Below are 25593 nucleotides of genomic sequence, written 5' to 3' on the forward strand. Positions count from 1 at the left end.
ACATAACAGTGGGGTCACGCCTGCATTAGTAGTAGTAAACTCCCTCAAGGTGTGTTCAAAGACGACTCTGAAAAACATGTTACCACATGTTAAATGTGAATAAATCTTTTATTAAGTATGAAGGAAAAACAGTGGTCTACAAGTTGACACTAACTTGTCATTTATACAGATGATTAATGTCCCACAGTGACTGAAGCCTGAATGTACCTTTATATACACGATGCAGAGGCAGAACACACAAGATAAATTAACTGTCAATACAACTCAGGCCAACACAGCTGTTCAGACTGAAAATGGTAAAAGCAGATCTCGAAGCTTTAAGGCTCAGAAGAGATTACGTTCTCTTAGAAGTTTCCTAAACTTAAAATGGTCATGTTGAACAAGCATACATTTCAGACTGATGTTGAATTGAAGAGAAAACATGTGGAATCATGATGGTGATGTTCACACACACTAAAGCCACACATTAAGCCGTTTTCAGTCTTTGCACCCTCTGCTTACAAGATGAGGAAAACAGTTGGGAGGGGTTTGGACGAAGGATTGGAGCCACCATCGGGTTCCTCTGCAGAAGGACATCGATCCTCGCCCACCTGAGTGTGCTAGGTTACGGGCTAGGACGTCATAAACACTCCAAACACACATGTAGGTTCCCACAGGTGTGTGTGCTGGAGCTCCTCTGAGAAGCAGACAGACCGATGGAGGCCAGAAGAGTGACCCCGCCGATCAGCAGGCTACCTTCACATCAGACACTTAGTGCTTTGTATGACGTCTAAACAAGCACCTTTGACCCTGTGCCCTCTGGCTGGGAACCAGTAGGACAGGATAGAGTCCAATATGAGAGCAGCCTGCTAAACAGGCGGGGTTTAACCTCAGCAACCAGACTGGGTGATGTCTCCACCAGACCTCTTTGACACCTCCAAGGTGGTAAAGACCTGCAGGAGGAAGAGGCAATCGTTACGGGAATGTTGCTTGGTAAAAGGCCTGGAGAAGCAGGCAGAATTATTGGCACTCCAGGGAAAGATTTGTAAAAAGACTCAAAATAAATTCATATTTAATGTAGCAGCCAATAGGCCTAGAGTTTCCCCTCAGTGTACTGTAAGCCTGGCGGGCCACCAGGCTTACAGTACACTGTACTCCCCCCAGGCTAAGTGTTTATTATCATTTCTCTGGTGAAACGGTTTGAAGTACAGCGTCAGTATGGTCAGGATGTCAAAACAGAGAGAGAATAAGGTCGTGTCTTTTTTTTTGGTTTCTCTTTCCATTTGTTTTTAAATTCACCAGACCTCTGACTACTTCCCATCTCTACTGGTCTACGCACCAACAACTTCCCACTTTATTTGTGACTTGTCAGCAAATAAAGTGACAAGTCATAGATAAAGGATCAAAAGATGTTGCAAAAATTAAGATTTATTTTAATTGCATTAATTAATTAAATATAGCCTTTAAGACTTCACAGTTGGTGATTAGGTATTATTAATGTCTTCAACACATGATTACCAAGTCTTTTTTTTTTTATTTTCTCTCAACTTTAAACATTTGACTCAAACACTCAATGACTGTCCTAAATGATCTATTGTTCCAGTAATTATTGTAATAGCCTATAAGATTTTTTTGAGATAATTTTCAAGTGATATATTGATAATGGCATAATCCAAATTTGCCCTCTGAAAACACCAATACATGTAAATTTTGTAAAAAAAAAAAAAAAAAAAGAAGCAAAAAAAATACAAGCACTGGAGCCAGAAAATATTTTCAATATCAAAAATAAAAACATTTTGGTTTTTATACTGTAAAACTATTTATAACTTAAATCATAAATAAAATGGATTATGAAGTCTCTAAGCAAAATTGCCCTTCAAAGAACATCAGCAAGGAAACAGAACAACCTAATGGGCAGCAATTAGCCCTGTTACACATTAACATAATGAATGCGTAATGCTACTCCATTATTAAGCTAATACACCCTATCCATCACAACAATAGAACTGATCCATAATTCAACTCAACATCTTAAGACAATTAGAGATCGTCTAGGAGACGATAACAGAACCATGAGGATGCTCACACAGGTAGTAAAATATCCCTTTTTTACGCTTCAGGACTCAATTTGTACTGACATTTTAATCAGAGAGAATAAAAAAAGTTTGCATTGCTGCTCCTACCTCAGCGCAGGTCGGGTGGATGCCGATGGTGGCGTCAAAGTGCTCCTTGGTCGCTCCACATTTCATGGCGGCACCGAAGCCCTGCGTCACCTCCCCCGCGTTTGGCCCCAGGTAGTGGAACCCGACGACTCGGTCCTGAAAGGCCACAATGAAAACAATAAACTGAGAGGACAGAACAGTGGAGAGAGGAGGATAAATCTGCTGAAACCGTACGCTGTCCAGTTTGTTGCAGATGATCTTGGCGTAGCATTGGTTGTTGTCGCGGCTCGGCACAGTGAACTCCAGAGGCCAGAACAGACTGTGGTACACCTGTTGCACAAAAAACAAGGTTAGACACGTATGTGGAGACATTAAATACAACATTTTTATATATATATATATATATATATATATATATATATATATATACACAGTATATATTATATGTTTGTTGAATCAGTCACTATGTTGTGACACTATGGTAAGAAACAGATTATCTAAAAAAAATAAATGAATAAAAAAAGCAAAGTTCCTCTGCCTTCTCCCACTCACATCTGTAAATAACCAGTCAAAGCCAGGAGGCGGGTCTTAACGCCGTCAATCACCCCTATTTGTGGTGCTGCTCATCCCCCTACTGCTCTCCGTTACGCTGCAGCTAGCATAGCATGTTGTGAGTGCTGGGCTAGTTAGCATGGCTACCAATGACGGCAGGTAAACGGTCATCCTGTCACGTTAACTTGTTTTTCCACCATTAACACATTTATCTGCAAGTATATGAGCTTGATTGACAGCGCAAAGAAGCTCTTCCTGCCAGTGATTGGTTGCTTTTGGTGAGTTTCTTCAAACGGCAACAGCAGCTCAGGCAGGAGGTGGAGAAGAGCCATCTTTTCACAGATTATCTGTCTCAAACTGTCACAACATGGTGACAGTTTAGCAAATATGTATATATGCTTTTTTTAAAAAAAATTAAGTTACATACTGCACCTTTAATACGTTCCAAAAATATTTAAAAAGTCATTCTAAAACTGCTAAATTTCCTGCTTACAACAATGAATGAGTGCAAGTCTACAGATCTTGAGACAAACTGGTTAAATCAGACTTAAAGGAAACTAGTCTGACTATCACTGGAAATATTTTCAGGATTTTATTTGAACTCTTATTTGACAAGGAGACAAAGTGGACAGGATCCCAGTCAGCTGAACCTGATCAGATCTGATGAATTATTCACCTCGATGTTGTCCGGGCCGTACAGCTCGGTGGCTCTCTCCTCCGACAGGCCACAGGCGCCGTACTCCAGCGGAGTGAAAACCGTGGTGGGAACGTGGATGTAGTCACACTGCGCACAGACGGACACACGCACACACAAAAACACACACGTTTATCAGGGGGCCCCGCACCGTTTTAGAAACCGTCCAGTTGGCATTAGAGACCAGGCCGTACCTTGACGGTGGATCCGCCATAGAGACGACGCGCCAGTAACTTCCCAGCTTGGATGGCGACGGGCGTCAGCTCCCACTTTTCCTCCAGAATGTCTCCGATGGCGTGGATGTGGGGAACGTTGGTTTGTTCCTCGTCGTTCACTGGAATCTTTCCATTTCTGGGAAAATAGTTCAGCAGGTTAACAAGGAGGGAAGGAAGAAACGCCAAGATTAAAACTCATCTAAATAACAAAGGCAGAAGACAAGTTCAAGTCACCATTCATCATCAATGAGGTGTTAACATTTATCAGGTACTTCAAATTAGACACATTAAAACTAGAATAACACAAACAATAAAGCTCCTTCATTGAACCTTCACAGATACACAAAGACAATTACAAAATCAGCCTTCCATCATGTGAAGAACATTTCTAGGATTTAAGGAGTGCTGTCCTAACAAAATGTAGAGAAACTCACCGAGTTTAACTTTAGTCACATTGATCAATGCAACACTACCAGGTCCCATCTACACGTGCGAGGTCAACAATAGTCACCCTGTAGTTGCCAACTTAGCAATTTTGTCGCAATATTTTATATCTCATCAATGTCATTGACCTTCCAGCAGGTCAGTGACAGTAAACACACACACACACACACACACACACACACACACACACACAGATGATATACTGGATGCAGAGATGTCTAAACATTTTAGTGAATGGGCCAAAATCATCAAGTTCAAACTGTTCGAGGGCCAGGGCCACTTTTTTCTGGGTTTTTTTTTTTTTTACTTTTCTTGTCCATTCTTAGCAACAAGAACATAATTTGGTCACAATTTCTTTAAAAACCTTTTGCTGCATTTAGTTTTGATTAGTTTTATAAGTCAATAAAATGCAGATTTGGAAGCTCCAAGGTCTGATTTTAAGTCAAAGTTGACAGACATTAGTGATAATATTTATATTTACTCGAATAAAAAAGAAAGCAAAAATAAAGCAATAAAAGATTAATACTTTGTGTTGAATCTAAAACGTTCCATCTCAAAACATTGTCGGTAAAATGTCTCATTTGCATCAGACATGCTTTCATTCTGATCATGAGCCAGTAATGCAGAAACAAATCAGCTTTAGTTTCTATCCTCATGGTTTACTATACACTGGAGAACTCCATACCATGACACAGCAAAGATAAAAAATTGGGTCCAAGGTCAGCCTGAACACTGTAGTAGATTTCATGAAGAGTGTTAATATTTCACAGGCTCACTGATACACACAGCAGCTCAGACTGTATATTACTATGATCATAAGACCAGAGCTTATGACTGAGAACAGCTTCAGGCTCAGCTGCCAAGTCATTCACAAACAGATCCTGGGGTCCAGTCAAAGACCGTTCACATCTGTTTCAGCATTAAGTCATGAGAGAAAAGCTGAGCAAAAAAAAAAAAAACGGGAAAAGGAAGGTTTTGATCATCAAACTTTAGCAGTTCACTTTCTGTTAGTAACCACATGCTGACATTCTCATTTTACCAACAAGTCACCTTTTATATCTCCATAACAACCCCCTCAACCCAACCCCCTCCCCCAGCACCCTTCAGCTCCCCCAGCAGAGCCAGAAGTGCTGAATCACCATGACTGTATGTCCAGTCTTAAAGGGACAGCACAGAGAGAGGCGGCGCAGCAAAGGAGTCTTACTTTGGGTTCACTTTGACCCCCGCCTTGTCCAGACCGATCTTATCGGTGCACGCGTTCCGACCCACTGCGATCAACACCTGAGGGACAAACAGAGGGCCTGGTTAGTTACAGGAAGTCCTCCAGGGTTGCTCATTTATTTGCATAGGAGTGGTCGAATTTAAATGGAGACAAAAAAACAAAAACCCTGGTAGTAAATCACTTCCTTCCCCTGAGAAGCTGCAAGGCTGCTAAAATTAGACCCACAAAAATTACTTTGTCAAACTTTAACCTGTTTGGTCATAAAATAAATGTAAGGACAAATTAAACAAAAAGGAAAAAAAATAGTTTGGATTTCATAAAGGGGGAGGGGAGAAAAGATGTAGGAGGAAATGGTTCAGATTCCAAACAAACGGACTGATAAGGTGAAGAATGTTTGATCAGCTAATCACAGATCTACACACCGTGTTGTACTCGTCCTCAATCGTCTCGTCCGTCTCTGTGGACTTGGCCGTCACCTTCAGCCTGCCGGGGCTGCCTTCCTCCAGCTGCTCGATCTGACACACACAGACAAATGTTTATTTACAGCTTGAAAAAAAAAAAAAAGATCAAACAGGACTCAATTAGAAGTTACGCACAGTGCAAAGTCTGCAACAGCAGAGATAATTTGCAACTTCCATTACACAATATACAAGAGTGACACGTTTTATGGGAGACAGCAAGAAGAACACAGACATGTGCCCATACACACACCTTCGTTGGCACAAATTTGCGGATGAATTTGACGCCGTGCGTCTCCATGTGCGCTCCGGCGCGGTTGGCCATTTCCTGGTCAAAGCCCCTCAGCAGGATGGAGCGCACCATGACGGTGACGTCGAGGCCCAGGCCGGCCAGGAAGCCGCCACACTCCAGAGCCACGTAGGACGCTCCGATCACCAACGTCTTCCCCGGGCAGTAGGACAGCGAGAACAAGTCGTCACTGGTGAACGGAGCAAAAACAACACAAACCGCAACTCAGGAAATTATTAAATCCCATTTAACAGACTGAAATTAGCAGTCTGTTAATTCTGTATTGTATCTGTAATATCTGACAATATCTGTATCAATCCAGATATTGAAACAAATCAATGACAATTTGTGCTTTGAGCTACGTTTTCCTGTATTGGCCGATATGAAACCTCAGATATTAAGCCTCAAATATTGGTATCAGAACTGAAATTGAAATAAAGTGGATCGGTGCATCACTAGGTTTCTCATTTCGAGCTTGAAGTAGTTTTAGACGACACTGTATGACTTTTAACCCCCCAATTTTTAGAATGTTTAATGAACTCTGCAGAACGGTAAGTTTTATGATCCACAAATCTGGCTTCCATAATTAATGTCAAGTAACTTACTTTATCAGTGCCAATGAAAATGATGCAGTAGTTTCCAGCTCTGGGAATATTCTAGTGTTCAAAGCTGAATTCAAACTCCAAGTTAACACCAGCAGCCATCTTAACACCAACACTTAAAAAAATTGGCAAGCAGCATTTACTAAGTAATTTAAAACATTTCATCTAATAAATGCTGAATCTCCTTTTGTTGCATTTTGTTTAAGAGGATTTAACAGATGGAGGAAACTATAAAGCTGAGGCTCACTTCACCAGCAAACATGTCAGTTATTCTGTTTTGAATCATAAAAACTGTTTTAAGAGCAGTGAGTTTATCTGTACATTCTGGATGTTTACTAAATAGATTTGCAGGCTGTAGTTATGTAAACCATTTCATACAAGATTTATATTTAGTAGCAGCTGGTAATATTAGAAGACCAAAGCATCTATACAATTAACTAAATACATTCAGCTAAAAACTTTTGTGAAAGTTTATGTATGTGGTCTGTTGCCTTAAATAACGCATAAGGATGCACAGATACAGTAATTTAATATCAATACTCAATATTAATATTTCTGTTATGGCCAAGAACAGATATGAGTACTTTTCACTAAACTTTGGGGAAGAAAACATGAGGCCAATGCTTCTCTGCTTCAGTTAAACTTCCCACAATCCTTTGCTGCATCAATATCAAATGACCAAACAAATACCGCATGACCAACCTGCTCACAGTTTTATTTATTGGACTGGTAATGCATAACTAATATCGACTAACTGATGTTAGTTTTTTATTTTATTAATCCACCTGCATTAATAAAGCAAACCATGACTAGAGATATGCAAACCATTTTATATAAGATTCATGAACAACTAGAGATATTAGAAGACCAAACAATGTTTAAAAACTTGACTGCAAAAATGGGATTTATATGTTGAGCTCATAAAGCAGCAGGATGTCGGTCCACTGACCTGCATTATTAAAACGGAGCAAAACACTGCAGCTGAACCAATGATTTTAAACTGGCTTGGAAAGACATTTAGAAATTCAGCAAAAAAATCCCTTTTGGAATTAGCAGCATAGGATCCTACTTTAAAAAAAAAAAACGAAAACAGAATGACTGGAGTTGTCTAAACTATTTCAAACTGGGGAAAAAAAAACAGGCAGGCAGCATCAAGGGACAGCATAGCCTCCAGAACTATGAGTGAACCAGACAGAGTCCACCTTTAATAATAAAGGGTTTGTATTTACAGGACTGACAGCTGGGCAGAGCACACCTTCAGTTCCTCCCCCCCCCCCAACAAACCTGCCCCAGACTAGAACAAGAGTGTGTGCTCACCTGGTGATGCAGTACTCCTTGTCTCCAGGGACTCCCAGGTAACGCGGCCTTTCCCCTGTGGCCAACACAAACCTGGCTGCTGTATGAAACGTCTCCTTCCCTCGTTTGTTTGTTGCCTGACAGAACAAAGAAAATCATTTCAAATGTTTACACCACAGAGCTCTGATCACATACAAGATGTAAAACACTGTTTCCTGTGTGTGTGTGTTTGTCATGTCTGTTGTGTTCCTTGGTCTTCATGATGACTTTGGTTAACTCATGTTCAAAGTAGTGGACTCTATTTAGGGGTGCCGGGGTAAACTGGGCTGAATATCTGTGCAGGCAGTTCCTAAGGTTCCATTAGTTCATGTATTATTTTCCTCCTCAGTTACTTAGTTTATCACACAACTCCAATAATCACCCCCTCCAGGATATTGCAATGTTTTTTTGTGATTGTTGTGGCCTAAAATTAAAAAAGGTCATGATGGCATGACTACGTAACTATCCACCACTTACCTTGATTTTGTGTGGTTCGATGAACTCTGCATAGGCGTTGACGTAGTCCACGTTCTTGTCCCTCAGCGCCACCCTGTAGCCCCAGTTCAGAGAGCCAATGTAGCTGTTGACTGCAGTCTTCATGGTGTCCCAGTTGTGTTTCACTGCAGACAGACAGACAGACGCCGTTAAAGCCAGATTCCTCTTTCAGAGATTGGTTGGGGTGTTGGGATCTCAGCGGTCAGCAGCCTCACCCGACTCGTCAAACTCCCAACCGAACTTTCGTGCGTCCTGGATGGCTGTAGCCAGCAGGGCCGTCTGGTGCATCAGCTTCTTAGGGATACAGCCAACGTTCACGCAGGTTCCACCGAGACCTGAGGAAGACAACAGGGTTCAGATTAACAATGGCTGCCCATGAGAGACTTCACTAGTTGGGTTTATATCAAAGCATCTCACCCCATGTGGTTCCTGTTGGTGTGGGAACAACGTAGTCCAACACCATCACCTTCTTCCCCAACATGGCCGCTTCCTGTTAGCAGTAGACCCAGTGTTATTGTCATTGAGTTGCATATTTCAATCCTCTTCTACATCAGATTTGACAGTGCACTAGAAGTCGCATGGCTCAAGAGATTGCTGGCATTTTATTGCTACAGCAGTAGCTTAGTAACCGGAGCAGAACGGCAGAATCTACTAGATCACCTTAGAGCAGGCCAGGCCTCCTGATCCACCTCCGATGACTATGAGGTCATAATCGTACGCTTCCTTTTCCCCGCTGAGGAGCTGCTGTAGGCTGCCGTCTTTGTGAGCCTGATGCAAACATGAACACAAAGTTCCCACAATGCACTGGTCAAATGAAAATCAGAGGATCACACTACACAGGGATGGAACAACTACAACAGTCAACCATGTGTTTGTATCCCACTGAGTTACAAAAATGAAAAAAGTTAGATTTCACACAATGGAACTGAGAAACAAAGATCATTTATAGTTTGTGCCCGTTCTCTTCAATTTACAATTTTAGGTACACTTTGTTTTGCTGCAGTAGATAAAAGCAAAGCAAATCAATTAGGACGTTTGAGGACTGTACACAACTCAGAGTATTTCAACGGAGACATCACAATTTCCTCAGTCGATAAGGAGTGGAATATGTTTGTCAGATGATTTTAAACTGAACTGCTCTGTAGCTGTGTTTCTGACAGAAGTTTTTTTTTTATGTGCATTTTGAAGAATGTGATTTGAAAAGGTTGAGGAAACAGCAACATTCAAAATAATTTGCTTGATTTTCAGAAAAGAGCCAACAGGGAAAAACATTTACCTAAGAAGTCCCGGCGTAGCGAATGCTCTGTGCCTTACCATAGGCATGAAACTCTAGTTTCAAAGTCCAGTGGACCGTGCTAGTTTGCAGCTTGTACTTCCTGTCTATTACAGGAAGTAGAAGTATGTGTAACGTTAACATCTGATAAATCACACTATGTAACCTGGTTGAGTTGCACCAACCCAACTTCTTTTTTGCAACATTTCAAAAGTTTGCTTATTAACCAATCAACAGCAAATGCATACGTTAGACACGCACTCAAAGTCAATAGATTCTACATCTGATAGATTAGTCACTAAACTCCAATCCAGAGCCACACAGCATTCTGGGAGATGTTGGCAGAGCAAATATTTTACCCAGTCAACCTCTCACAGCAAACTAAACAAGGTTTGTGGCATCAACTAACTCACTCTTTGGTTACCTAGCAACAACCTGTTGAGTAATTTGCGCAACATCAACAGATTTTGCAACTGTTATCTCATAACTGCTTAAAAAAAACAACAAAAAAAAACACAGTGGAGTGAAAACTGGACAAAATGGGACAAATCAAATCACCAGTTTGGCAGTATTTCACATATTTAAATCAAACAACTAATCGATAATTATTGACAATCATCAATATCGACTGGTATGAAATGCTTTCATCATGATAAGTTTTTCAGTCATGTCTTCCAGCCCTAGTTGCAGGTAAACCCTCTGATTTATTTGGAAATGAATCAACTATTTGGCTCCTGATCTGATGTCCAGTCAGTTGTTATTTTATAAAGTAAACCATGAATTCAGACAGTTGACTGAAGTTGGTTTCTAACTGATCTGATGCCTTTTCTCAGGCAGCTTCTCAATAAACCACCTGCTACAGCTGCAGGGATGTCAGGCTTGTTCAAACCCTCCATAAGATCCTCTGTACTGAAGTCATTTGACCCTCACCTGCATGGTTTTGTCACAACCACCAACATGCGTCTTGTTGATGAAGACCTGAGGAACTGTCCTCTGTCCAGTCATCTCCAGCAACATCTCCTGGTAGTTGGATCCATTCTCTGGACAAAAAGGTCATGGTGTCAGTGTGGGGCAGAAAGCAGGTTTGTTGGGATTATGTGCCAACGAAATGCAAAACACTTAGAGCAGCAGAACAACAAGCTCTTCTCTACCTAGTGACACTCTTTTTATTTTGTTCCATTATGTTTCTTGTTTGATATAAAGTTACTGAAAAACAAAGAAAATAAAGAAGAGGAAACAGAACTCCTAAACAGTCTTTACTTCCTTCTAAATAAAAGTAGGAATATAGATGGAGGTCTAGATAAGTTTAGCTGGATGACAAATTGTCCCAGAAGTTGCAGTGACAAATGATAATATTGTTTTGAGACCATTTTCTAGTAATATAACTCTAATGGCATAGTAATGCAAGAACACATCCTCAAAGATCAACAAACTTTAAATTCTAATCAATATCCAACATTGGAAATGGAAGAAGTTTTACATTTCTAAAATAAACAAAACAAATAAAATGAATTATAAAGTCTCTGTAAACACAACTGTCCTTCAAAACAAAGGTCTAGTTGAGACCAAAACACCAGACTGAAGACTTTTATCATACAGTTTTTGGACGAAAAAGAAAAAACCCATAAATCATGCAAATGGAAATTGTTGAGCTCGTTTTAATTTATCGTGCCATTAACTGATTGCCGTCTTATTGGGACAGGCCTACATAGACGTCCAACTATTCAGAGTCGATAGCCAAAATGTCAACACAGATGTGGGAGTTAAGAAATAGTTCTGGGTGCAACAACCGGTCCGGGTGGAGGAAGTTTATCAAGTCATCAGTAGTTGCTTCATCTCCTGCTCCAGCCTTGGATGAACAAAGTATTGGACCAGAAATGCTCGTCTGCCAGCTTGAACGTCTCACATCAGTGCTCTCAAACTGACAGCTAATGCTAACATTTATACAAAAAACTGTTTCTTCATCTGGAAGTCAGCCGGAGTTCAGAGCTGACACAGTTCTGGTAAAGGATGTGAACATCAGTCATGCTGTCATGGCTGAACGGTCATTTCCAGCAGAGTAAACTAGTTAGTGGAAGCAGCTCCATTAACCAACTCTCTACTCTCAGCATAATCAGGAAACGTTAAAACAATGTTCAGCCAGAGACGCCTCACTTAGAATGCAGTCAGTATAGATCATGATGAACTTGTCTGACATGTGACCGCTCACTGTCCATGTAACACACAGCGGCCATGTAGCAGCACCTGCTGCTGCTGATTGGCTCACACTTTCACCCAAATTAAAAGCAGCCAATCACAGCTCAGCGAGTGGCTGTAAACTTTAAAACAAAACTGCCATCCATCCACTAATCTACAGGCTGCAGCTTTAAGAATGAATTAATTCTGGCAGATTTAGTAGGTATTTACTGCTCCCTGTCTGTGTTTAAAAAGAAGAAACAGCAGTGAAGCTGAAGCTGTTTGTCCTACAAACCACATCATCCTAATCTGATGCTGGAGCTTTTGCTCTGGTTCAGACTAGAACAAATACAATACTTTATTCAATATCTGGACTGATACAGATATTAATATTGGTCCTTCTCCAGTTCAAAGGTCAGCATTAGGTTTGAACTGGCTTGCAGTCGGGACAAAACGTTGAGTCTTACCCATGAGGTCCAGCTCCATCACGTTGAACTCGATTTTCAGCTCCTTGAACAAATCCTTCACCTGCACACAAAACAGGTTTACACTTTGAAATAAAAACATATTATGAGTGATGAAAATATTCAAAAGGGATCTGTTACCATTGGAGTGGTTTCTAATGGCAACAGACAAACTAGCACCAGTACCATACAGAACCGACATGCAAGCCTGTCACAGTACCAATTAATCAAATGATGAATTAAAATTGGGTTGATGATTTCCATTCTGTTGATTCATACTTTTTGAAAGGCAATTCTGTTTACAGAGACTTCATAATCCATTTTATTTATGGCTTCTGTTGGATGTCGTTTTAGGTTATTTGATTATTTTGGATATTTTAAATATCTTCCAGTTGCAGTGATCTTTACAAAATTAAAGTTGTTTTTTTTGCGAGCGTGAAATTGCATTATCATTAGTATTTTTTGAAAATAGTCTCAAAACGACAATATTATTGTTCATTGCAATAACATATAATTTGTACAGTAAAATTTGTCATGACAGGCCTACCAACCGGTAGTGTTGTGCAAAAACTAGGCAGATTGTTTTTATATACAAGATTAAACTTTTTTTTTCAATTTTCCAGAGACTCCAAACGTCCAAAAAAAACTAAATGGTACTAAAGATGGAAGCTATGGAAATCTTTTTATTGAAATGATAATAAAATGGTTATTTTACGGTTTTATTATCTGATCATATTGATGTCAATATGATCAGATTAAGATTTTTTCATGATTCTTATTCCCAGTTACAGTGAAATGGAAAAAGCGCTTCCACAAAACTCCTACGTTTTACGTTATTTTAAAAAGTAAACAGAAATAAAACTGTTCTTTTCTTCTGTAGATATTTCCTCAAAAATAAGTTAACAATAATAATCGACTTTATCTGACGGAACCTTTCAAAGCACTTGAGGACACCGAGCAAAAAACAGAAATAATAAAATAAGTTGTCTTCAGGTTTGCAGCTCTATTTAGCAGGACTGAGGGCAAACAGCTCTGGTCTAATCCAAACATGCATCAGCATTTTGCGGGCTAAAAAAAAAATACCATTTTTGTCAGCAGAGGGTTACCGCACAACATCTGGCACACAGCAACTCACTCCACCCATAAAGCTGTGGGAGTACGCAGTGCTTCACATAAGGACTTCACATGGGATTTTTTTGTGATGGAACAACATAAAATATTATATTTACTGTGGAGTGAAAGGAAATTGATAATTTTTTTTAATCAAATACAAACTTAAGGAGTTTGAGAAAGAAGCCCACATACGAGTAAATTAATCTGAGAATAAATGAGACTAGGAAGCTATCGGAGAATCTGTCAAACGGGTCAGGAGCATCACTGAAACTAAACATTATTCTGACAACCTGATTTTAAAAAGTCAAGTCTGCTGATTTTTCATCCAAACCTTTTTCATACAATATTAGAAAATGCATTTAAAAAAATTCAAATAAGCAAATTAAAGCCATTTTTATATAAGAAAAAAACATTTTTGCTTGAAATGTAGTAAAGAATAAATCTGTAGCTAAAAACAAACAAAAAAAACATACCTTTAACATCAACGTGAAAAGCGAAGCCAAAACTTTGCCAATTGAGGATAATTTTTTTTTTTATCAAGTGTTTTATTATCATTTTTAAATGCAAAATGTAGATGTTTGTACAGTTTTGGCTCAGTTACAGCTCTGAGTGTGTTCTTTCAGCAAATTGCCTTTTTTCAGTCTGTATACTTCGGTTAACAATTTATCAATTACTAAATCAGCTGACTAGCGTTAAAAAAATAAAAATAAAAAATCGGTTCATTGCGATTCAGCCAGACAACGATTTAAAAGGAGTGGCATAAGCAAGTGAGGCGGATCAGCAGTGCTTGGTAACGACCGATGACGTCATCCAGAACAGCACAGTCTTTAGTCAGAAACTTCTATAGATGCACTGCAACACTGACTGCTACTGGAGATCCTTCCTGCCCCACCCCCGTGTCGCCATCCACAATTCAAATTCAAAAATATTTGATTGATTCCAGATGGAAATCAAATAAATATACTTTGATGATGTAAAGCTACAAAAGCATTTAATTTCCCTTTGGGATAAATAAAAGGATTTTTTACATTTAATTTAATTTGTTAGTCCGGTAGAGTTCTCAAGTCTTAACAGCAGTAAAGAGAGGATGAAAACAACTTCATGCCACACTTTTAAAGATTTATTTGTAAAAAAAAAATGTTGAGAATCATGTTTGTTTCTTTTTGCTTCACACTTATGGACTTCTCTGTGTTGTATCATTATATTACATACATTGAGGTTTTCAGCTACAGTGTAAAACTTATTTTTTGTTGTTAGGTTTTAATATTTAGCCAAAATATTATTTGGGTATACTCTATCAGGATAATAATGTTAGCCCTGAAACTTTATAAAATAAAAATACTGATCATGGTTCATGAACTGTAGGGAAATAAAAAAAAACAAAACAACTTGCACCCTAAAGAAAACTAGAATTACAGAAAAGTCTTCTTCTGGAGGAGTTTCATATTTTATTTAGGTTACTATTAATTAATGACAAAATGCTAAAAGAAATGTGTTTTTTTATATAGAATACGCAACTAATGGCATGACATATGCGTTATGGTACGTCACTACAAAAATACGTGACAGTTGACTTCCACTACTAGACAAACCCTGTGTGAAAACAGGTTGTCTTAAGCCTCAGATTTAAAAAGAACAAAAACAAAAATATAGTCAGGTATGCCAAGAGCGAGATATTATGCAAGCAAAAGTTTTGCCACATTTACAGACTCCCCAAAGCGAATACGAGGTTTGCTCGGTTTCAGATTAACCACTGCGTTTAGAGATGTGAACAGGCAGATAAACTATATTAAGTTTGGACTGCGTCTTAAAGAGACAGAGGCCGAGTGGCAGCATCGACGCAAAGATCCAGCAATTAGGCCGAGCCCACCCCGTGAGGTTCGCGGGTGAAATATCGAAGTTTCCGACCCGGGCTAATAAGCAATGTCTACTCAATTAGGTTAAGCGAAAAATACTTACCTGGATACAATACGGACAGTAGCTTTTGCTGAAGACCACCACTTGGTTAGAGTCAATAAGCTTCTGTATCTTAGTTTTGAGTTCATTTTTGCCGGTGTCTTTTTCGATGGGAGGCATTTTTCAGCTATTTCCGTCGGCTTGCGCAAAGCAAGCTCCGATAGACGGCTTTCCAAAAATAATAAACTAAATGCTAACTACCTGCATCAGTTACTTCTCCGTTCTAATAACGCCCCTAAAGTCTATAAGGGGCGATAAAACACCAGACACAGGAGGACAGTGAATCTGCCCTCGATTCCTGTCGCTGCTCTGAAAGCAGGTAGTAGTCTATCATCCGCGCCAACAGTCTCCAGCATTTTCTTGTCTAACTCCTGTGGGTGCGCTTGTTATGTTTTACCGTGTTCACCGTGCGGTTCATAGGGAACTGTAGGGAACTGGAACAACCCCGCCCACGGACCAAATAGTGTGATACAAAACGAAGGTACTATGAGATACGTCACAGCGTCGCCCATTAAAACACGCCCATGTAGGAACAAATTACTCAACTGACACGTTAAAGTGAGAATACCGTGGAAATAAACTCAATTATGTAAAGAAATATAAAATCTTACTAGTTATGAGAGCCATATGAAGATAAAGGTAAAATATCCTAACTTTATAAAAGTAGCGTAAAAAAGCAAAAACCGAAGCTGTAAACTTTATTTTGTTATTAACTAATATTGTTTAGGGTAAGAAAGAAAAACGTCAGAAATGACCAACGCTTATGGCACTTTAGCACTACTCGTCTCAATCGATGAACTCCTCGAAACAGTGGAGTCTTTCGCCACCTGCTGGTTAAAACACGCTAAAACAAAAATTGTACACTGCAGCAATTACTTCATTTTTGGCCAAGAGCCAAAAATATTGACTTCCAATCTTTCTTTCAATAATGTGAAACTGGGTAAAGGCTTCATTTGATTCTGTGTTGTTGGTATTGATGTATTTAGGTGGAGCTTTGAGGAAACTTTAGTGGTAGTTCATTACACTGAACTTATTACAAAAATGAGCCAGAAGAGTTATAATGCAAGTTTTTGTGAACACACAAAGGCACAGAATGTGTTTAATGTAAGAAACAAAAACTACTCAAAAACATTTATGTAATAGATAACAGGGTTAACATCTAAAAATGCAGAATATTTGGAGAGCAGGACAATTTGCTTTTCATGAACTAAAGGGAATTTAAGATTCAGTTGCATCAGATTTTAAAGTTGCCTGCAGCCATCTCTTTGTGAATGTGTGGGTTCTCTCTGGGTACTCTAGCTTTAATTTATTTACCTAACCTTTATTTAACCAGGAATGTCCCACTGAAATTAAGAACGATTTTTGTAAGGAAGTCCCAGTAAATCTTGGTTCTCCGGCTTTAACCACTTGACCGTTTGGTCAGTTAGCCTCTCCACATTGCCCACATTGAGTATGGGTGTCTGGTTGTTTGACCTGTGTTGCCCAGTGCCCTTACCAGAAATAATTTAAATGTTCATACGAGCAAATGTGTAAAAAAAAAAAAAAAAAAAAAAAGAAAGCAAAGAAAACACACACACTTACACAAACAGGGTGCCCTAGTTTTTCAGCCATAACTGAAACGACACTTTTAACTTTTCTAAGTTGACCACATAGTCTGTGGTAGTACAACCACACATGCACACTGAGGCAATTACTCTGATACTGCAAAGCCAATCCAAAGCGACAGCTTCAGATTGGGTTGTATGGTCGGCCAGTTGGTAGCACAGTTGCTTTGCTTCGAGAAGGTCCTGGGTTCTAACCCCAGCCTGGTGTTTTTCTGCAGGTACTTTGCATCTTCTCCCTGTGACTGATATGCAATATAGCATGAAATTCATATCACAATATACATTGTGATGGGTAACGATAATGATATATATCACAATATCATTTGTATGTAATGTCTGTAACTGTTTTGTTTTATGTTCATTGCCAGGTCTCCCTTAAAAATGTAATTTTAACAGAGACCTGGCAACGATAGGCAGCAGCATAAATCTCAGTGGTGACTATGGTTAAATCAAAGTTAAATAAAATACATGAACCAGTAAAATGTTTCCCCATCTTAAAAGGAGTGCCATTTACAAAATATGACTGGTTCTTATTCTATGCATTATCTCCTCCCTCCTGTTTATTCCTCTAGAACATCGACTGTATTGTGTATCTTATATAAATGTCTTCCATTTATTTCATTACACCACCTAATTTTCCATAACTTCTTACTTTCTTTCCAAACTACACTTCAGATATAGATCACTTTACTACTTTTGTAACAGTCTCCAGCCAACCTATCTGCTCTTTCATTACCCAAAACACCTACATGAGCAGGAGTGTGTTTTGTTTAGTTCAGAACAGAACCTCAGACAATGCATTTTGGTGATTGTTTGGACTTCCATTTTCGGCAGTGCTGATAACGAATCATTGCAAACTACTATTTTACTTATACTAATGGTATCCTCCACCCATTCTAAAGCTAAACCTGCGTCACGCTGCTGAATCAGAACCGCGTCACTATAGAGGAACGTCAATTACGGCCGTCGCCTCCAGGTGAGCGCTGCTGTTACCAGAAGAAAAGGCCCCACGAGTGGGAAAAGTTTCTCAACAACGACAGTAATGTTTCTGGGACAGATCGGGACTCGCAGAAAGCGCCTACAAGTTCGAACAAGACGCGGAGACAGCCGCTGGTGTTGATGATGATGATGATGATGACAGCTAGAATGACTCCGCTCCCGCTGAGCAGGTCCTGATCTCTGCTGTGTTTATTTCGTAAGTGTGTCTTGTTGCTCCACCTCCCAGCGCCTTGAGCGGAGCCCGCAGTCGAGGCGCACCGAGGAAGCGGCAGACGTGAGGAGAACTGAGCTGAGAGATGGCCGAGAATAAAGTGGGTCCGAACCTCCAGGCTGGAGCGGGATTCCTCGCCAAGCGGGTCCAGAAATCCTTGAACAGAGCACAGGAGAAGGTAAATTGAAACCGGTTGCTATTTTTTTATTTTTTTTTGTGTGTGTGTCTCCATTTATTCTCATAAATAGGCGTTAGACTCCGTCATGAGGCAGTTGGCTGGAGGATATCTCTACCAGCCCTGTTGCTGAATCTTGCTGGGATGCAGAACTTTTCTAGAACTGTAGCTCTGGACGGGCCCTCCCAGGCTGGGCGTGCAGCAGCTGCTGCCGTTATTTCACTCTAGTTGACTCGGATTAAAACATGCAGGAGCTCATCATGGAGGTTATCTTTTCCTCTTTTCTCTTTTTTCCAGAGAAAAGACCAAACTTAATCTTCTCAGAGTTCAGCTTAAGAAAATCCTAACTTGCTCACTTTCAGCTGCCCAACAAGAAAACTGGTTTGCTCTGTTCTGTGTTGTGAAGTTAGAAGCTGTTCCACTGTGCGGACGTACAAAAGTTGCCACTTCCTGTCTGTTCACTTCCTCTTGTTGCTGTCTTTCTCACTCAGTTTGTGGTTGACTGGTTTGATTTTTGGTGCTCCACCTCTATAGAAAAACAACAATGTTGCGTATTATATATGAGAGGCGTTGGTGAGGGATTATGTGATGTATACATATGTTTCCAGACAGAAAAATGAAATGGGGGCCAGAGGGGAAATTCCGAAGTTTTGTTTTACATGTTAAGCTGAAAACCATCTGCATTCAATAGAAGGTAAAGGCCACATTTATCTTGTTTGGCTAAGAATTTGCGGCATGTTTGAGTATCGGTGTGTCAGGATAAGCAGGGCTGGACCAGCTTATCTACTACCTAATTAATAGCTGGGCTGGAATTTTATATCTGCTGATAAATTAGGTCAGTATTTGCCATAAAATAAATTTCAGCCATTTGCTACTATTAAAAAAACAAAACAGACAATATGTGGGCAGCTGCTAAAGGTCAGTATGTGGGGCTCCGCTCTTTGTGTTGCTTTCTGAACAATGAGTTAGGCAGCAGTGGAGACGCCAGGCAATCGGCTCTGATGGGTCGTCCACAGGTTCCACTGAAATATCCCATTAATTTAGTTTCATATGCATCCAGACTAAGAACAACAGTTTCCAGTCTAAGCATTTCCAGCAGGAGCATATAGCAATCTATTGAAAACAGAAATTAAAAACAGTTGATAACACGGAGAGACATGTGCTTTGAGGCATTAGAAGAACCTGAATCCTGTTTTCTAAATCCTTAAAAACTGGAAACCAGTAGATGAGCCGGAACTTATCTTCAAAATTGTTGCGTTAAACTTCACAAGTTGGCGAAGACCAGCAGTAAAAAGATTATGTGATCTGTTTGATAATGGAAGCTTGAATTTGTCTATTAAATTGCTTTATTAAAGTGTGATTAATTGCAATTGATGAATTACAGCCCCTAAAATTAACTGGAGTCCCACCTCTACTGCAAACACCTGGAGATTAGACGTTGCTTTCCTAAGAGAAAGCTGCTTCCTTGAACCTCTCAGAAGAATCTCACCTGTTGGAAAAGTTCTTTTTTTCAAGAGCACAAACATTTTATATCAAAGTTTTATACTGAGATGTAAAATTTGAACTTGTGCAAGGTTAAGGAAATCCTGATTTAATGACATTGCAATGGTCTAAATAACATTAACCTGACTTTCCTATTTGAAGTGTCTTTGGCTAAAAAGTAAGAAGCTTGTTTTAGGATTTCTATTTCTATATGCCATAATGTACCAAATCTTAACATTATTAGTGAACTTATTGCAAAATCAGAGGCTATAAAAAGTCTTTTTCCTCACTGGTCAACTTTAAAGGTTTAAGAATACATACAGTTCTGCACTTTGTCCTGCTTTTCTTCACATTCTAGACAAAATGTTGATTTTGCAGCTATATAACTCTGTATCACACATTAATCATTTAAACGTCCAATTGTTTCCCAGGTTCTTCAGAAACTGGGCAAAACCATGGAGACCAAAGATGAACAGTTTGAGCTCTGCTTCCAGAACCTCAACAAGCAGCAGGTACTGCCACACCTCTGGCCAATCAGAATCTGCTGCTGCTTCCAGTCTGTTCTAAGAACTAGCTTTAATAGTTCAGCGGCACGTCTTACAGCCTCCTCACAAATAATCTTCTTGCGATTAGCGATCCATGGGGACTAAACAATCAGTGTTTTGTTTCTGATGTTGCAATGGAGCCAACACACAAGTTCACACAATCAGCTTGGCCTTGATTTGAGGACTTGGAACATATTCTAGGACTTTTTTTCTTCTCATCTCATTTTGCTTAGTTTCAGTTCTCTGTAGCAGACGTGAAGAGGTTACCGTCATTTAGGAAGCAAAAGTTTTTTTTTAGTTTTCTGCAAATTCAGACTAATTCTGGAAGAGGAATCTTTTGGTATGTTAGACAAAAATAATTGAACACCCCACTTATTACTGCAGCCTTGTTTAAGTGGTCTAGCGTTAGCTTTTTAGTTTATGTTAGCCAAATGATTCCTGTCGAATTACTGACTTTACTTAGCTTACTGATTTTATTACAATGTTGGGGGAAAAAAACAAATCAAAGTTTATTTGTATAGAACATTTCAGCAATGTGGCAGTTCAAGGTTCTCTCTTTCTCTCTCTCTCTCTATATATATTTTACAAAGTAATAAAGAAAACATAATGCAGTCAACAATTCAACAGCCATTATATTTTGATGAGTACCATCACCAAAATCATAGACATCAAATATGTTGGTCAATGTTTAATTTATTATGGTTCAGAATTATGGCTCCAATTGTAAACAGTTGGGTTTTTAGTCTTGATTTAAAGGAACTCAGTATTTCGGCTGTTGTGCAGTTTTCTGGAAGTTTGTTCCAAATTTGTGGTGCATAGAAGCTGAATGCTGTTTCTCCATAAAACACAACTTGGCTCTTTTCTTGTATAACATACGTACCACAGATGGACAAGGATGTGCAGGGTTTCCCTCAGTGTATTATAAGCCTGGCGGGCCACCATGCTTTACTTCTGCCCCCACCAGGCTGAGCATTGCTTTTTTTTTTTTTAAATGTTTGCACTTTTTAAGACTTCATAGTTGGTGTTCAGGTATTAATTTTCCAATCTTTCAATAATAACCATCAAGTGATATTTTCAAATTTGTTGTCAACTTTAAACATTTTTAACCTCTGAATGAATGAGTGCCGTAGCGCCCAACCACCGGGCTTAGCAAGTTTTCTGGGGGAAACCTTGATGTGATGTGATAAATGTGATCATATTGAGTGGCATTTTTTGTTGAAACAAATGCAAAAAAAATGCTGTGATCCAGTTTTATTCCAAGACTTTTAGGTTAAGCTGTGCAACTGTATGTACTCTATAGTGTTACTGTGAGGGATTAGCAGCACAAAGCTTCTACAACCAAATACTATAATTTATATAGTCTTATCAGACAGTTTGTTAGGTACACCTGTTGAATTCATCAAATGACAACAACTCGGTGCGTTCAGGTATCTAGAAGGGGTAATGACAACAGGTTCAAACGGAGCAAGAAAGAACTTAAAGCTGCAGTATGTAGCTTTTATAAAACATGTTTTTTTTATACATATTTGTTAAAACTGTCACCATGTCATGACAGTAAGACATGAGATAGTCTGAGAAATGATCAATCTCCTCCACCTCCTCTCTTGAGCTACTATTGCTGTTTGAAGAAATGCACCACTCTGACCAAGGACAACCAATCAGAGCCAGAAGGAGGGGCTTAGTGCCCTTGTGTATCTTGTTCAATGTGTTAATGGCAGAGAAACGACTTACTGCTACAGAAGAACTGTGGCCATGCTAACTAGCTTCAGCATTCATGATAGGCTCTGCTGTCAGGAAGAAGCTGTAGCATGCAAATTAGAGGAGGGGCAGGACAGGATGAACAGGCATGATTGGCAGCACTAAGACCCGCCTCCTGGCTCTGACTGGTTGTATCTAGTTAGCATGGGGAGAAGGTAAAGGAGCAAAAGAATTTCATATTTTATCTGTGTCATACCAAATTATCACCACATAGTGACAGTTTTAACAAATGTATAAAAAGATAAACATTTTTTAAATACATACCGCAGCTTTAAGGGTTATTGAAGGGGACATGGCTGTAGTCAGATGAACTGGTCTAAGTAGCTCAGAAACTGCTGGTCTATTGCAGCAGTGAGGCTCCAGGGAGTCTCCTGGACAAACATAAATATTCAGTGAGTAGGAGTAAAATGCCTTGTTGATGTCAGAGAATACACAAAGTGGTCTGAGATAATATAAAGTCAGCAGTGGGTCAAATAACAACCAAAGTATGCAGAATACCATTTCCTGGAGTAGTCCAACTTCTGCTGGTGTATTGAGTAGTGGTGCTGATCATGTCCATCCTCTTAGGACCACACCTCTACTCACCATCTGGTGACTTCGTCCAGAAGGATAATACACAATGTCCCAAACCTCAAATCATCTTAAACTGATTTCCTAGACATAACAATGAGTTCAGTGTAGCCCAATGTACTCCATGGTAACCAGATTTTAGCTTAATAGAAGATGTGGTGAAAAAATCTCTAAAGGATTGTTTCCATAAGCTTGCTGCTGAATCTGTTGTGGGAAGAACTGAGATAGTCCTGAACATAACAATTTGGTCCAGAGGCCAATATAGTGGCCAGTGACTGTTTAGAATGCGATTTAAGAATCGGCAATTATTAGACATAATAATTTTTCATAATTGGTCCTCACTAGGGGTTTACTGATAGCAGTTTTCTGGCTGATCGCAGATTACCGATCTTTTAAAAAGCCTAACTTACCGATTCTGATTTTGGCTGATGCCATATTTTTGTCTGAAATGTTGCTCAGTATATCAAGAAAGTTGCTGAATTGGCAACAATGGGGTGACTTTTGTTAACTGTAGATGTGCAGACATGACCTGGTCGGCCAGTTTGTCAGTCAAACCTCTCTCACAGGGGAAGAGAAAAGCACAGTGGTTGATTTTTAGACCTTTGTCGAGGTTGATAACATCGGTGGATAAGATCAGCTTCACATGTAAAAATCATCCGATCACTGATCTCCCAAAATTAAGAAGGGTGCACCCCACTCCGAATTCCTATAAAACAAGCTCAACTAATTGAGTTCTAAGTTATTTATTATTATTGTTGTGGGCTAGGCACTATTGTCCCCTGCGACCCAACACTAATTGAGCAGATGTACAAATTGCATGGATGGATGGATGTTGTTTATAATATGACTATTATTAAAAATAACTAACATTTAAAAGCAGCGTAGGTAACCTAAATGCAGTTCAATTTGTCTTAATTTCAACTGAATCAAATCAAGTGTTTTAGCATAATTTTCTGAGGTAAGCAAAGCAAGTTTAAGTGTATTTTAAGCTTCTGAGGTTTCATATACAGTAGGTTATTCTGTCCTTTGTTGTATTTGCTGTTATTGATTTTCTTGTTTGTATGGCTGCCAATACAGTCCTTTAATGTGCATTTTTGATCTGTAATAAACAATTCACCAAATTTATTGGAATACAAACCTCTGCAGTCCTTCATTTAAAAAAATCTAAACAAAAACAAAAAACTGCATTCAAGGCTGCTTGTATTGATTTCTATGGGTAGGTTGCCACTCATTATATGGAGGAGATGCTTACTTGTTGTTTTTATGGGACCTTGAAGCTCTGACATCTGTTCATCTGTGTCTGCTACTCTATTTGAGCTAGTTTAACCATTAGCTTGTTGGCTATTGCTAGCAAAGTGGTCTCTGCTTATACCTGCTGACAAGCTTCACTTTTTTCGCCTTTCTCTTGTTGCTAACTGTTGTGTCGTTTGGTGTATTCTCCAGTTGCCCCTTTTAGCTAGGCTCTTTTGTTAGTACCTCTTTAATTTTTGTATTTCTGAGAGATAACAAGTAAAGAAAAGTGTCAATGAGCAACAGGAAGGGAGTTCACAGAGTGACTTGCTTGCTGCTTTCACTTCATTACCTCAACTGTTGCAACTATTTAAACGCTAGCTGCTACGATTCCCCCTCAACCCAGTGTTTACGTCCCTGCTACTGTTTTTTTTTCCATTTCTCATTTCTATGCAGAAACCTATGTGCACATTTTTAAATTATCCTGCAAGTTGCTCATTTCTTTAAATCTGATGATGATTTATTCGAAAATTGTACTGTTCTTATATTTTTTGTATGTTGGAAATTTGCCCATACTACACAGTCTCTTGTGCTTATTTTTCTATTTATTCAGCTTTGTGTGAATATGCATGCTTGCGATCGTCACTGCCACTGTGCCTCATAACTGCTGAAAAATTTAAAAACAACGGTTTGGAGTGAAAACTGTGGATAAAACAGAAAATGTTACGCCACCAGTTTGGCAATACTTTAGGTATTTGGGGAAAACAATTATCTATCGAGAATTATTGATATCGCTGATATGAAACATTTATACGGCGAAAAGTTTCTGAGCTATATTGTCCAGGATTGGACACACTGTGACTAGTGTGTTTTCAATAAATGGCAAAACCTGTAACAACTGTCTCATTTGTTTGTAGAAAGTTGTGATGTTCATAACAAATACAATAAATATTTCATAAAGTATTTAACAAACTATGTCTCCTACAGTAGCAATTACTTAAAAGTAAATTAATTATTCAGTGTAAAGGAGGAATTTGTTTGGTCCTCTCTTGCATCTTGACAGAACTGACAGAAATCAAACTGCTTAGAGATACAGGAGAATTCATATTTTATGTATCAAAACATTTGTAATTTACGCCATATTTTTAAATCAGAATTTAAAAAAAGAGGGTCCCACAGATTCCAGCTCACCCCACACTTAAACTGTATAGGTTGTTTTGTGGACATGACTGGATGCATAGTAATGGTGCCTGTAGGAGAGCTAGCTGCTGCTAGCACGTCACTAGCTACAGCGGCTAGTAGGCGCGTCCTATCCAGTAATATCGACCACTGCACAAGAATTTTCTACGACGGCTTGCTATCGTAGATAAGGGGGGATGGTAGTAAACCTGGGCAAAAAAAACCTCAGAAATTTTCTAGAAAAACTTGGAAATTCTCAGAGTTCAAAAAGTTGAACATCTGCAAGAAAAAAAACCCTTCAGATTAATTCCAGAAAAGTTCTAGGGAAAAATGTGAACTTTTCTGACCTCAAAGTTGAAAATGTTTGACTATTGAAACTTTTAAGTTGTTTTTCTAGAACATTTCTGAGACT

General features: G+C 39.2%; 2 protein-coding genes across 2 annotated transcripts; one reads left to right on the forward strand and one right to left on the reverse strand.

Moving 5' to 3' along the window:
• Nucleotides 1-79: 79 nt before the first annotated feature.
• Nucleotides 80-15782, reverse strand: txnrd3 (thioredoxin reductase 3). Its single transcript, XM_032549752.1, has 16 exons — nucleotides 15432-15782; nucleotides 12363-12423; nucleotides 10651-10760; nucleotides 9108-9215; nucleotides 8865-8937; nucleotides 8663-8782; nucleotides 8430-8572; nucleotides 7935-8050; nucleotides 5980-6205; nucleotides 5691-5783; nucleotides 5251-5327; nucleotides 3582-3738; nucleotides 3370-3477; nucleotides 2376-2471; nucleotides 2163-2297; nucleotides 80-932 (listed from the first exon to the last, which is right to left on the reverse strand). Exons 1-16 carry the CDS (start codon nucleotides 15546-15548, stop codon nucleotides 870-872), a joined length of 1803 nt encoding a protein of 600 aa, XP_032405643.1. The 5' UTR covers nucleotides 15549-15782; the 3' UTR covers nucleotides 80-869.
• A 2232-nt stretch (nucleotides 15783-18014) lies between these two features.
• LOC116710613 (bridging integrator 2-like) lies at nucleotides 18015-20564 on the forward strand. Its single transcript, XM_032549753.1, has 2 exons — nucleotides 18015-18420; nucleotides 20331-20564. Exons 1-2 carry the CDS (start codon nucleotides 18328-18330, stop codon nucleotides 20547-20549), a joined length of 312 nt encoding a protein of 103 aa, XP_032405644.1. The 5' UTR covers nucleotides 18015-18327; the 3' UTR covers nucleotides 20550-20564.
• The last annotated feature ends 5029 nt before the right edge of the window (nucleotides 20565-25593 follow it).

Source organism: Xiphophorus hellerii, chromosome 20 (genome assembly GCF_003331165.1).
Source record: "Xiphophorus hellerii strain 12219 chromosome 20, Xiphophorus_hellerii-4.1, whole genome shotgun sequence".
NCBI lineage: Eukaryota > Metazoa > Chordata > Actinopteri > Cyprinodontiformes > Poeciliidae > Xiphophorus > Xiphophorus hellerii.

What these genes read in the sequence shown, in the direction of transcription:
- txnrd3 (XM_032549752.1), bottom strand. Translation starts at nt 15,548, where the DNA reads ATGCCTCCCATCGAAAAAGACACCGGCAAAAATGAACTCAAAACTAAG. An exon ending in ACCAACAGGAACCACATGGG is followed by an intron (nt 8,783 to 8,864) that starts GTGAGATGCTTT and finishes TGTCTTCCTCAG; the next exon opens with GTCTCGGTGGAACCTGCGTG. An exon ending in TTGGGAGTTTGACGAGTCGG is followed by an intron (nt 8,573 to 8,662) that starts GTGAGGCTGCTG and finishes GTCTGTCTGCAG; the next exon opens with TGAAACACAACTGGGACACC.
- LOC116710613 (XM_032549753.1), top strand. Translation starts at nt 18,328, where the DNA reads ATGGCCGAGAATAAAGTGGGTCCGAACCTCCAGGCTGGAGCGGGATTC. An exon ending in TGAACAGAGCACAGGAGAAG is followed by an intron (nt 18,421 to 20,330) that starts GTAAATTGAAAC and finishes ATTGTTTCCCAG; the next exon opens with GTTCTTCAGAAACTGGGCAA.